General features: G+C 42.8%; 1 protein-coding gene across 8 annotated transcripts; it reads left to right on the top strand.

Annotated features, from left to right (window-relative positions):
- Positions 1-7,311: 7,311 nt before the first annotated feature.
- On the top strand, positions 7,312-10,759 carry LOC311103932 (putative phosphatase phospho1). Of its 8 annotated transcripts, none has more exons than XM_084145554.1 (4): positions 7,322-7,456; positions 7,896-7,956; positions 8,784-8,838; positions 8,925-10,759. In XM_084145554.1, the coding sequence occupies exon 4, from the start codon at positions 8,969-8,971 to the stop codon at positions 9,737-9,739; it is 771 nt and encodes a 256-aa protein (XP_084001680.1). In that variant the 5' UTR covers positions 7,322-7,456; positions 7,896-7,956; positions 8,784-8,838; positions 8,925-8,968; the 3' UTR covers positions 9,740-10,759. The 8 variants fall into 8 exon arrangements, with proteins under 8 accessions (XP_084001682.1, XP_084001681.1, XP_084001679.1 ...); XM_084145552.1 differs by having other exon boundaries at positions 7,863-7,956; XM_084145556.1 differs by lacking the exon at positions 7,896-7,956 and having other exon boundaries at positions 7,312-7,456.
- Positions 10,760-13,252: the final 2,493 nt, after the last annotated feature.

The raw sequence follows: 13,252 nt of genomic DNA, 5'->3' as shown, positions 1-13,252 counted from the left end.
GAGATTCTGGCTTGTCGGATGGTTGGGAGTGGGTTGTAGGATGTTGTCCGCCCCCATTCACCCTGTCTGGTACTGTTATCAGATAAGACTGAGTGTTGAGGAGCAACGTTAAGGTGTGTGTTTGTCTCAGTAATGGCAAAAATGGAACCCCTCTGGTGCTGTTGTAACAAAAGCTGTTTTTACATAGTCTGGCCCTGGCCATATTCTCTTTCTGTCGTTCAAACTCTCTGGGTCTCTCCCTCTATGCACACCCTGCTAAAGCCATTCCATCTGTTGAACGGGGTTCTGGGGGGGGATTTGTAGACACAAGAATATGTCTGACATGTTTCTGTGGATTAACACATAATAGGTATAGCATAGTAGTGGATCAGGCTGAGATGACTACTTTGTATATGAGGAACAATAGCAGACCATTAGCAAGACCCTGTACCACCTTGAGTTGATGGTATTTGGCCCATAGAATTTGATTTAACAGTGGACAGAGATACCCACCCTCTAGAGAGCTACAACCGTTCTGCCATTACTGTGGGTCTATTAGTTGGGCCTCTGTATCAGCTTAACCATGAGTTACCTACTGTTTTTCAGGATGTTTCAGTACGAGGCTTTTTTTACATTAGTTTTGAAAAGCCTTTTCATTTGTGTGTATCCTCTGCACTTTACTGCTGCGTGAGTGAGGCGCAGTGAAGGGAGGGACTGACAATGCATTGTGGGAGTGAGTGATGTGTCGGGTGCATGGAGAAGGGAGGGAGGTGGTGATTGGTTTGGTGAGTGGCTGTTTGGGCAAGGAAAAGGAGGAGAATCAATTTGGAGGTGGATAGTGTGGAAGGGACCAGGGCATAAGGAAATTTCTTTTTTTGTTTAGTTCATATATTTGTTTAGTTTATTTTTTCCTGTAAGGAAATATACTTTGGCTCTAATATGGACTCCCAAAGAGTGATGGAGTAGTGTTGTTCCTCCTGCTTTGGCGATTTTACACTAGCCCCTCCCTGCTTCATCTGATCTGAAATACATTCATGTTATTGAGCTGAGGTGTTTGTCTGCCTCATATCCAGTTTCCTCTTTGTTGTGTAACATTTTCTCTTCCGATTTACTGTATGATTCTCCTCCTTTCATCTTTGTTATATAGAATGCACTTTTGACTAAAATCCTGGCTAGTTAAGAAAAATAACAATGTATATTCTTTAAAGATGTTTAAAAATAATAATCTATATACTTTTTCCCCTCATGTATTTTTAACCACTTAAAGTAGCATTGCATATTTTATTATTGTGAGTATCTGGTACAAAATTGTGCAGCTTTATACTGTCCTGGGTTGGGGTTTTTTTTGGTGTGGGGGGGGGGGGGGGTTGTTTTGTATGTTTGTTTTTGGAGATTGAGGAGAAGTGTAAATGTTGGGCCTTTTTTTGATAATGTACATTTAACAGACTCTGCTAACTTTCAGAAGTAAAAAATGAGTAGCCATAATTATCACATATTTGTGTGCTGTCATGTGTTCTCTGTCAGACCCTATGTGGTATTGGTAGCTTCATGTGCATTTGAAAATGATCTTTGCAGTAATGGTATCCTGTTCTCACAGCTAATGGAATAAAATGGCTGTCTCAGCTAGGGCTGCACACTATTCAAATTATTATCGAAATTGCAATATTGACATGTGCAAAATGCATATCGCAAGAGGCTGCAATTTATTCTTAAACGCCATGAATGTAACGTTTAAATGTAATAAGGGTCCCCTGGGAAACTCTGACCAACACTGGTTCCTACCATGTGACAACAACTTGTACTGTACCTTGCTTGTTCTTTAGTTGTCATGCCAAACTACACCAAGCATTGAATCGGAATACAATTTTTATTTCTATGATTCCAACAGTTCACCAAAGTGTTTTGATCAAAATTGCAAGTTAAATCATAATCGCAATATTTGGTCAAAATCGCGCAGCTCTAGTCTCAACACTACATCACATTGTCTGTTGCTACGGATACCACAGGAGTCTTGTATACAGACAGGTCGTAACTGAGGAAATGCATCATGTTCACTAAGAACGTGACAAAAATAATTTTTTTAACTGAAATGTAATCTAAATTCAGATCCCCCATTGAATGGATAGTTTGACCAGCCATTTTGAGTCACAGGCTGATAATATAAAACAAACTGTACAATCAGTCCTGGACTAAACAAATCTGTCACCAAGATGGAAAGCTGTGGTTGAAATTGTGCACCATGTTGAGAACCAAATGTGTGTTTGCCGCCAAGCCTTTATGAAACAGTGCTGTTTCCCAGAGTTAATCCCAGCTGGCTGTATTATTCATTACTACATGGATTTAATCAACAGGGTTTGTGTTATTCTGATTGCTTAGTCATGTTCTTTGATACAGCCTCCAGACGTCTACTGCTCTGATTCCAGAGATCTGGTCATTCCTGTTACACAGGGTGCTGCAACTCTCTGACCTCTTTCTTTCACTCCTTTTGCAAGCTGGCTCACTCTGTACATTTTCTTCCCTTTTTCTATTACCTTCTGACTGTTGTTCCATCTCTGTGGTTGCAGTCAGATTTGTGTTTGTCTGGTGACGTTTTAGAGTAATTTGACAAGCTAAACTCTTGATCTCTGTGGGTGTTTGTTTGCAGTGTTGTGAGTGGATGTGATTGTATCAACAGAAAGAACCTGATACTGATCCAACGGCTGAAATCACTGCGTTAGCAAACAGAGGCTTTCCTTTATCGCTCACGATTTGAACTGTGTGGTAAATCCTTGTGTCTGTGGCAACATTGTTGGAGCACTGTGTTCCCTTTGGCCTTGTGTTCCAATCCAAATAGGTCCAGTCTTCTACACCCCTGACCTTTTTAGATGACCTGACTAACTCCATTGTTACCTGGCCTCACAGCATTAGAAGCCATAATAGTGCAATGCCCGGGGGTATTTTCCTCAAGGAACCATTCTAGAGATTAATAAATTAAAGGCTTGCACAAACACAGCTTGACGGTTTCCAAAAAATGTGCTTTAATTTTAAGCACCACAAGACCACTGCTAATAAGTCTTGTTGGAAGCCCTGCAAGAACACTTAGAGCAGTCCTTGTGCATTACTAGACATAGTATTATGCACTCGTTTTAATTAATAGAACTGGGTTTGCCTGGCAGGAAGGAAGCGGGAGTGAAGATTGACCTTGTCATGGAGGACGCCACATAAATCATATGACAAGACTTGATCTGGGAAACAATCAAGCTATTTTAAGTAGCTCTCAATGGGAACAGTAAGTATTCTAACAGCAGCATGTTTGGCTGCAAGGTTTGTGTGTATGTATTCATGAGAGTTTGAAATGTCTGTCTGATTCAGGAAAGGAAGTGAAGATTCAAAAGTGCACGTGCCAAAGAGGTGGGTCCACGCCACATCAACCAGGTTAAAGGACACCCCACCCATTAGTCCCTAGAGTGAGTGTGTCTAGCTGTCTGTGTCTAGTGTCTGTTTGTTTCTTCATGAGTGTTTGTGTCTGTGTTCAAGTGCTTGCAGATGTTTACTTGTAATCCTGTAGAGACCCTGTAGCCAGAGCAGACTATTAGAGCAAGACCTAACTAAGTTTATTTTCAAGAACTTGATGTGAGAGAAAGTGAATTACTGATACTAAAATCTCCCATCACAGTTTCTTGTTGACATCACAGGGTTAGAATAGAGGATGTGAGTCAGTGTTTGTGTTCTATGCAGATGAGAGAGAGGGAGAAAGAGTTAGAGCGCCCAGCTAGCACATTTGGTTCCTTGGAAGTTGTGGGAATGTGTGTTTTTGGTTTCGCAATTGGTTCTGGGAACAAAGCCATACGTTTCCTAAACGGTCAAACTGAATGTTTTTTAAATGTTCTGAGAATGGAAGTAAACATTTAGCCTATTCTGGGAATGTAAATGTTTAGGTTGTGGGAGCGTTTTACTCTGGTTCCTTCAACGTTTTTTCTGGGAGGTTTTATTAATGCTCTGAGAATGGAAATTATAGGTTATTTAGAGGTTGTTGAATATCTTCCTTGCACCTTGAATAAACAGTCTTCGTGCGTGTGTGCGCCATCGTGCACATGTTGATTTTGTCTATTCCCACCAGATGCGTTCATGACACGCAGGTTAAAATACCAATTAATTTGACAGGTCAAAACACAAATGAAACATTCATACACATTTAGCTAGCTTGCTGTTGCTAGCTAATTTGTCCTGGGAGATTAAATGCATATGGTCCTTTTTTTTTGCTGGATCTTTGTAGAATTTTGACCCATTTTGAGTCATACAAAATCATGAGTTCTCTACTCTGACAATTAATCCAAAGATAAAATGGGAAACCTAGTTAGATTTTAGTAAGTTTTCTCTCCTTATTCAGCTTTTCTTTTCTTCTGTGGATTTATATGGTGGTTGGCAACCAACTTTAAGGTGTGTTACCTCCACCAACTGGACTGGAGTGTGGACCGCGTTCATCTTTCAATCACCCACGTGGGTTAGTATGCTCTTAAAAACCCATGAGTAGATGGGAGAGGTGGTGCGTCAAGTGTCTAAATTAGAGGCAAGGTCTATTTTAGCGCCTGGCTACGCAGACGCACGTGAGCAGTTTGGATGAAATGATTGAATAACATGTACAGTGGGGGAAAAAAGTATTTAGTCAGCCACCAATTGTGCAAGTTCTCCCACTTAAAAAGATGAGAGAGGCCTGTAATTTTCATCACAGGTACACGTCAACTATATGACAGAGAAAATGAGACAAATAATCCAGAAAATCACATTGTAGGATTTTCAATGAATTTATTTGCAAATTATGGTGGAAAAATAAGTATTTGGTCAATAACAAAAGTTTCTCAATACTTTGTTATATACCCTTTGTTGGCAATGACACAGGTCAAATGTTTTCTGTAAGTCTTCACAAGGTTTTCACACACTGTTGCTGGTATTTTGGCCCATTCCTCCATGCAGATCTCCTCTAGAGCAGTGATGTTTTGGGGCTGTCGCTGGGCAACACAGACTTTCAACTCCCTCCAAAGATTTTCTATGGGGTTGAGATCTGGAGACTGGCTAGGCCACTCCAGGACCTTGAAATGCTTCTTACGAAGCCACTCCTTCGTTGCCCGGGCGGTGTGTTTGGGATCATTGTCATGCTGAAAGACCCAGCCACGTTTCATCTTCAATGCCCTTGCTGATGGAAGGAGGTTTTCACTCAAAATCTCACGATACATGGCCCCATTCATTCTTTCCTTTACACGGATCAGTCGTCCTGGTCCCTTTGCAGAAAAACAGCCCCAAAGCATGATGTTTCTGCCCCCATGCTTCACAGTAGGTATGGTGTTCTTTGGATGCAACTCAGCATTCTTTGTCCTCCAAACACGACGAGTTGAGTTTTTACCAAAAAGTTCTATTTTGGTTTCATCTGACCATATGACATTCTCCCAATCCTCTTCTGGATCATCCATATGCACTCTAGCAAACTTCAGACGGGCCTGGACGTGTACTGGCTTAAGCAGGGGGACACGCCTAGCACTGCAGGATTTGAGTCCCTGGCGGCGTAGTGTGTTACTGATGGTAGGCTTTGTTACTTTGGTCCCAGCTCTCTGCAGGTCATTCACTAGGTCCCCCCGTGTGGTTCTGGGATTTTTGCTCACCGTTCTTGTGATCATTTTGACCCCACGGGGTGAGATCTTGCGTGGAGCCCCAGATCGAGGGAGATTATCAGTGTTCTTGTATGTCTTCCATTTCCTAATAATTGCTCCCACAGTTGATTTCTTCAAACCAAGCTGCTTACCTATTGCAGATTCAGTCTTCCCAGCCTGGTGCAGGTCTACAATTTTGTTTCTGGTGTCCTTTGACAGCTCTTTGGTCTTGGCCATAGTGGAGTGTGACTGTTTGAGGTTGTGGACAGGTGTATTTTATACTAATAACAAGTTCAAACAGGTGCCATTAATACAGGTAACGAGTGGAGGACAGAGGAGCCTCTTAAAGAAGAAGTTACAGGTCTGTGAGAGCCAGAAATCTTGCTTGTTTGTAGGTGACCAAATACTTATTTTCCACCATAATTTGCAAATAAATTCATTAAAAATCCTACAGTGATTTTCTGGAGAAAACATTTCTCAATTTGTCTGTCATAGTTGACGTGTACCTATGATGAAAATTACAGGCCTCTCTCATCTTTTTAAGTGGGAGAACTTGCACAATTGGTGGCTGACTAAATACTTTTTCCCCCCACTGTATATGTACATTTATTTTGCAAGCAACATGGCTGGTTTAGTCACCATCTTAAAAGTTTCAATGAATGTTTCAATAAGACTTTTAACACTGCTAGCTTGTTTTGGGTGAACTTTTTTTTAAAACTCCAAGCACAGATAGGACACATGGAAATGTGTTTCATTGGGCTTTAATCATGCAAACACATTACATTTTTATTATGACACGGCATCTGTGAGATTCGAAGCTATAATCTTCTGTTTCTATCCATGGAATTAGTCCACTGCACCACCAGGATGGAGCTAGTGTGCATAACCATAGGACAACCACGCTCTCACCAAGCTCAAAGAAACATGGTCCTCATTTATGTTATGTGTTTGCTGGGAGTGGCAGGGGAAGGTATGAGTGACTGACTCACCACAGCACTGATGCTGTTTGTGAATATGTGAGCGAGTGGTCAGGTTCTGTGAGTGGAAGAGGGCTAGGTGATAACACAACACCAGATACGTCTGCACTCCCATCTGCGTTCAGAAATAGTCACCTCCCAACTACTAGGTATTATTGGCTCTTGTGGCAGAGAGGCAGGAGGAAGGGAGGCTGTGTGTCTGAGAGGAGATAAAGACACGAGGGAGTGGTTGGGGTAGGGTAGCCTGCTGGGTCGAAGTGGCTGAGCATACAGAGGTGCAAATGTCTTGCTTTCACCTTTTTCTAAACCACTTGTAAACCATTCATAGTTTATTTTTACATACATTTGAACATTGTGCTCTGTGATCTTGGTGTCACCCTTGGGTCAATTAGGAATGTGTGGTTTGCTCACACAGTAAAAAGACTGTAAATGATGTCACATAACAGGCATATCTTGTGTACATACCGCGAAGCAGTTTTGTTACGCATACATTGAGAGAACACAACAAACGGAATCTCCATGTTCTCTGTGGAGGCTGTGCTGAGTGATATTCAAACCAGAATCAACCAACCTCTCTCTCCAGCCTGTCTACTGGATTATGGGTTCACTAACACAGGATCTTGGAGGCGGGCGCGAAATGGGCCGGTGTTGCGTAGCCTAGGACGTCATAACGGTAGCAAGCTCAGTGGTTTTGACAGCCAATAAAACGAGCTGAAAGCACCCTGTTCCTCGACAATCCTCGTACATAACCAAGTAATGTTCAAGACTGGACAAAGTACAGCATGCCGGTGACCAATTCAAGAACATAGCCAACTTTAGGGATACCGCGCGGGACAACAGTGGCATCGGGTATACTGTTGACATACATTCTTACTGGTAAATTTTTGCTATGGTTCCTTTGCTGTGCAAATAAGATAAATTATTTAGTAAACTAACCTTCAAAAGCGAGTGCCTGAGGACGTTTTCCAGTGAGTAAATACAGCGCGTTTACTCGTGGATTAGGAAACATTTGCATAAAGGCTAATTTATTAGATGTTCATCAGTCTACTCGGTTTTTGGAACAAATTGTTATAGGATAAGTAATTGATATTCCTGTGAAATGGCATAATATAATGCGCTACTGTACTATTCATAATATACATTGTATGTAGCCTAATATTGTATGATGATGGTTACATTATATAATTAGCATACTGTAAGTGCTGCATCGCGCGCTGCACTTTCTGGCATTGTAGATAATTACAACATTGAACAGTGTCCGTATCTTGGGGGTTATTTACAGGGTTTTCCTGTACCTGAATTATCCTCCTCACAGATCCCACGTATTGGTTTATAGTGTTCTAGGAACCTTCTGTTGACAGCACGGAACATTGAAGGTCAGTACAGTATGTTCCGTTCTTTCACTTTAACTGATTCCTTGCAGCTTCAAACAGATCCGCATCGCATGACATGTAGTTTGGCGTTGAAAATGTCTTGATTTAAGATATCCGTTTATTTTGCATGCTGTTGACTCATGTGTGTTACTTAGTGTTATTACATTTCCCAATTCAATGTTCTGCAGCTGCACAGTTAGAGAACATCACATCTGTATCACTTACATAATAATGTGACTTTAAATTATGACATTTCAAATGGTAAAAATCAGTGTTGTAGTACTCTAGTCCAGGACTCGGACTCGACCACTGGGGACTCGGACTCGACCAATAGTGACTTTGAAAATCTCTCTTTGTTGCAGAATTTAACATACTAGCTACAACAGCAAATGTTAGAGAGCTAAATGATATAGATATCCTTACAATGTGCAACAATGTAACAGCATTTAGTATATAAAATAAATGGTTGGATGGCAGCTTAGCACTGCAAGCGACTTGTGACTCGACTCATAACTATAAAGGACTCGGACTCGAACACTAGGGACTTGGGACATACTTGGACTTAATGTAGTTTCAGGGGTAGAAATGTGCTTGATGTTTTAGTACATATGTTGGGTGGCTAGCAAGCAGAAATGCAACCCACGCTGATATTGGAACAATTATTATTTCTCATACCACCAATAATCTTTCTAATTCAGGTCCATAAAAAAATAAAATCTCTAAATGTTTATATTTTGTTTGTCTTTTCCTCTTCAATCTGTACTTTTTACTCTGCTTCCATCCTCCTCCTCCTCCTCCTCCCTGTCCTATTATACACTAATTCTTCCCAGAACCCCTACCTTGTGTGTTTTCCGACCTGTGTCGTCGTGAACGAGAGACCAAAAGGTGCAAAAGAGCGGGATTTTGGTGCCACTCATCTCAGTAAGAAGTTGTGGCAAAGCCAATCATGAACTGCTTTGGCTCTCCCCCAGGCGAGGACATTCCCCCCCCACGTTCCAGACGCTCCGCAAACAACATGGCCGCCAACTCAGCAACGCCCCCCTCTGACAGGCGCTTCCTCATCTTCTTCGACTTTGACGAGACCATTGTGGATGAAAGCAGTGATGACGTGGTGGTGCAGGCGGCCCCAGGCCAGAACCTCCCCGCCTGGCTGAAGGACACCTACCGGCCGGGCCACTACAACGAGTACATGCAGCGCGTGCTGGCCTACATGGCAGAGAAGGGCGTGACCGAGAGCGCCATCCGCTCCGTCATCGAGAAGATCCCCGCCTCTCCCGGCATGCTGGCCCTGTTCCAGTTCCTCCGCCACCGCCCCCCGCAGGACTTTGAGGTGGTGCTGGTGTCTGATGCCAACACCTTCTTCATCGAGTCCTGGCTCCGCCGCGTTGGGGCCCGCCAGCTCTTCGTCAAGATCTTCACCAACCCTGCCACCTTCGACAAGGATGGCCGGCTGGTGCTGCGCCCCTTTCACTCCCACAGCTGCTTGCGCTGCCCGGAGAACATGTGCAAGCAGGTGATCTTGAGGGACTATGTGATGCGACGGACGCAGGAGCGCGGGCGGCCGTTCCAGAGGGTATTCTACGTGGGCGACGGGGCCAACGACTTCTGCCCGTCTCTGATCCTGGGCCCCAGGGACACGGCGTTCGCCCGGCGGGACTACCCCATGCACCGGCTGATCACTGAGATCCACGAGGCCAGGCCGGGGGAGTTCAAGGCTGTCACTGTGCCCTGGGCCAGTGGGGATGATGTGGTGGAGCGACTCAGGAAGCACGCAGAGGAGAAATGATGAAGCTGGGGGGGTACACCGCCTGCTCACACACACACACACACAAATATTCAGAGACACACTCATACACAAATGGCAAATCACATTACCAGATCAAATACCCACAAAACCACATACTGACACACATCAATGAAAAAACACTCTCCGCTCAAGAATAGAGCATGCCAATTGAACAGGCCTTTTGATATATTGCCTGCGACAGACAATGTCACCCTTCCAGTCAGTCCATCTGTCCTACTCTGACTCAGCCATAGAGCTAGAGATAATGTAGTCTTTCAGCCCACCTCCTCTCACACTGGGCTAAAGGTCAATCAGAGACACCAACCCAATAACAGAATCAACTCTGTTAGTCAATACAGAGACCTATGCCTTGGTTGATACCCTACCAATCAGGCCAGTATTTTGTCAGTCAAGCTTTTAGAGGGATTGATCCTCTTACGCTTGATTGAGAAGGAAGAGGAACAAACCTAAATCATTGCCTGAATTGGGCGTTCTGCAGTGATACATTTAGGACTGATAAATTACCTGTATTCCTTTGTTGATACTGAGCTTAATTGGTTTATTAACAATCAAACTGGGTCAGTAGCGCAGCAGATCCTGTTAATTAGTGGCCCGTTCTCTGACTATAGCCCTCTCCAGACCACCCAATGGCATTGTCGATGCTAAATGAATGGGTGGCTATTCCAGTGTAATTGTTATATTTTCAATAATAAATGGTGTTGTTTATGTGTTCTTTGTGAAATAGAACATTGATGGCTGATTAGGGAAAATTGAATGTGACAACATCGCCATCTACTGGCAGACCTACAGATTGCAACTGGGGACCAGTTTTAACGTTTTGGGAAATTAGTTGAAATGGAACTAAAAATGTCCTGTACCATATGACATGGCTATATAACTAAATATTGTGTCATTTTAAAACATATGTATTATTATTTATATATGTCTGTTTTTAATATGTACCATTTACTTGTACCTACATGTTCCACTACCAGCAGGAAAATAAAGCCATGAACTAAACTTTTGAGTCTGTACTTTAATTATGTCCTATCCTAACACACTATAATTGCACCCCACTATGTTTCTCTCTACACATAAGTTCCACTGGAAACAGTTTCTTGAGTAAGGCAGCAGTACAATAGGCTTGAACACCATTTAGATACGTTTCCCACCACAATGCCACACCCCTTCCTCTCTTCACCATAACACCAAAGAGATTATGAATTGATTCTGTGCAATCACTCATAAGATGCATACTTTGTTTCAACATATTACAAGGCCTACTGTCCCTCATGCCAGTCATCTGACACCCCAGAACTATGCAATTATCAATGAACAATTGTCAATTACCACAACAAGCACTGAAATAATTATAATTGTGTCAACACAGCTTGAGTCCCTGAGGATTTATCCATTATATGTATTATAAGCAGGACTAGCCTATCTAAAAGATATCTATGACATACAGAATTTTAGAACAAGAACAGTGCTTTAATTGTTTCACAATTACTCTAATCACTTAAACTGTCTACCAACAGCAGGCTATTAGAGAAAGCTAGTTTAACAACTTATATCGTGGGATAATGGTTGCAATACATCTGTATTTGTCAAATAAATGACTGCCATCTCCACCTTAAAGGCCCAATGCAGCCGTTTTTATATCAAGATCAAATAATTTCTGGGTAACCATTAATTGCCTTACGGTAATATTTTTCCATTAAAATTGTGAAAAAGAAACAAAAATAGCTTTATAGCAAAAAGCTATTTCTCAAGCAATAATTTTGCTAGGGTTGTCTGGGAGTGGTCTGAGTGGGGAGGGGAAAACTGAAAACTAGCTGTTATTGGTAGACAAGTTTGGAACTCTCTGTTATTGGTCTGTTAACTTATTTACTTCCTGGTGATGTCACCAATTAAGCCGAAACTCCACCCATGCAAAAACCTTCTGATTAGATGGTCCTGTGTAGATTCCATTTTCAACCAGCAACTATTAGGAAGTAGCCTAACTGTAACCACGTTTCCATCCAACCATTTCATGTGGATGAATTACCTGATGTATGAAAAAAGTCACGACCGGGCTGAGGGAAACATTAAATGTGGTACTATTTTTAAAATGCAGACAGACAATTTGTTCGTTCGACATGGTGGAATCTTTCTGTGTCTGTAAAATTAATTATGTGAGAAATGGCGGTGGTAATGCCTTTATGTGCAAATATTGATATAATAACCATTATATCGAAGTAAACTTGGAGTCACACGTTGATATGTTGTGTGGTCCTCCCACTACAACTCGGGAAAGCATGCAGTTTATTAGGCTACAGATTAAATAAGTTATGATTAACTTCACAGGGTGGTGAACGTGCAAGGTGATGAGCTTGATGCTCCTTTCCAATAGATATCAAGGGTCTTATTCTTGTGACATGATGATCGATGCTGGGCTACCGTTTGACAAATACAAATAATATCCCTCTTATAATAATAATCTCATAATGATCTGCTTGGCGTGTTGACACACTGGTAGTTTGTTGTGGCCGAGTATTGGTGCTAAACCGTGTTGTTGGAGCCCAGCATGCTAGTTGGCTGTGGCGTCATATGACTAGGTGCCCTGGACGGTTTTCACGGAAGAATACTGTACCAAGTTAGCTAGCTGAATAAACTAAGTTAGTCTATTCCTAGAAAACATTGAACCGCTGTAGTTTACAACAATTATAGTTTCTGAGGTGGAAGTTGGGAGAGTTATATTTGGGTGTTTCAGTGAAACGTGAGGGAGGCCCCGCTCTCTCGCTTTCCCAGATGTTTAGTTAATTTCATTCCGATCTCCTTTGCATTATTGTAGCCATTTTCTGTAGCCTGTCAACTATGCCTCTGTCTATCCCTGTTCTCTCCTCTCCGCACAGGCTATACAAACGCCTCACACCGCGTGGCTGCTGCCTCTCTAACCTGGTGGTCCCTGCACGCACGACCCACGTGGAGTTCCAGGTCTCCGGCAGCCTCTGGAACTATCGTTCTGCGGCCAACAAGGCAGAGTTCACCCTCCAGTCCCTCGACTTCTTGGCGATGACGGAAACATGGATTACCACTGAAAACACTGCTACTCCTACTGCTCTCTCCTCGTCTGACCATGTGTTCTCGCATACCCCGAGAGCATCTGGTCAGCGGGGTGGTGGCACAGGAATCCTCATCTCTCCCAAGTGGACATTCTCTCTTTTTCCCCTGACCCATCTGTCTGTCTTCTCAATTGAATTCCATGCTGTCACAGTCACTAGCCCATTCAAGCTTAACATCCTTGTCATTTATCGCCCTCCAGGTTCCCTTGGAGCGTTCATCAATGAGCTTGACGCCTTGATAAGTTCCTTTCCTGAGGATGGCTCACCCCTCACAGTTCTGGGTGACTTCAACCTCCCTACGTCTACCTTTGACTCATTTCTCTCTGCCTCCTTCTTTCCACTCCTCTCCTCTTTTGACCTCACCCTCTCACCGTCCCCCCCTACTCACAAGGCAGGCAATACGCTTGAC

Source organism: Coregonus lavaretus (assembly GCF_964263955.1).
Source record: "Coregonus lavaretus genome assembly, chromosome: 28".
Lineage (NCBI taxonomy): Eukaryota > Metazoa > Chordata > Actinopteri > Salmoniformes > Salmonidae > Coregonus > Coregonus lavaretus.
The sequence above is the reverse complement of the archived record's forward strand: the minus strand, read 5'-3'. Positions and strand labels throughout refer to the sequence as shown.

What these genes read in the sequence shown, in the direction of transcription:
- LOC311103932 (XM_084145550.1), top strand. Translation starts at nt 8,586, where the DNA reads ATGCAACCCACGCTGATATTGGAACAATTATTATTTCTCATACCACCA. An exon ending in CGTGAACGAGAGACCAAAAG is followed by an intron (nt 8,839 to 8,924) that starts GTGCAAAAGAGC and finishes GCTCTCCCCCAG; the next exon opens with GCGAGGACATTCCCCCCCCA.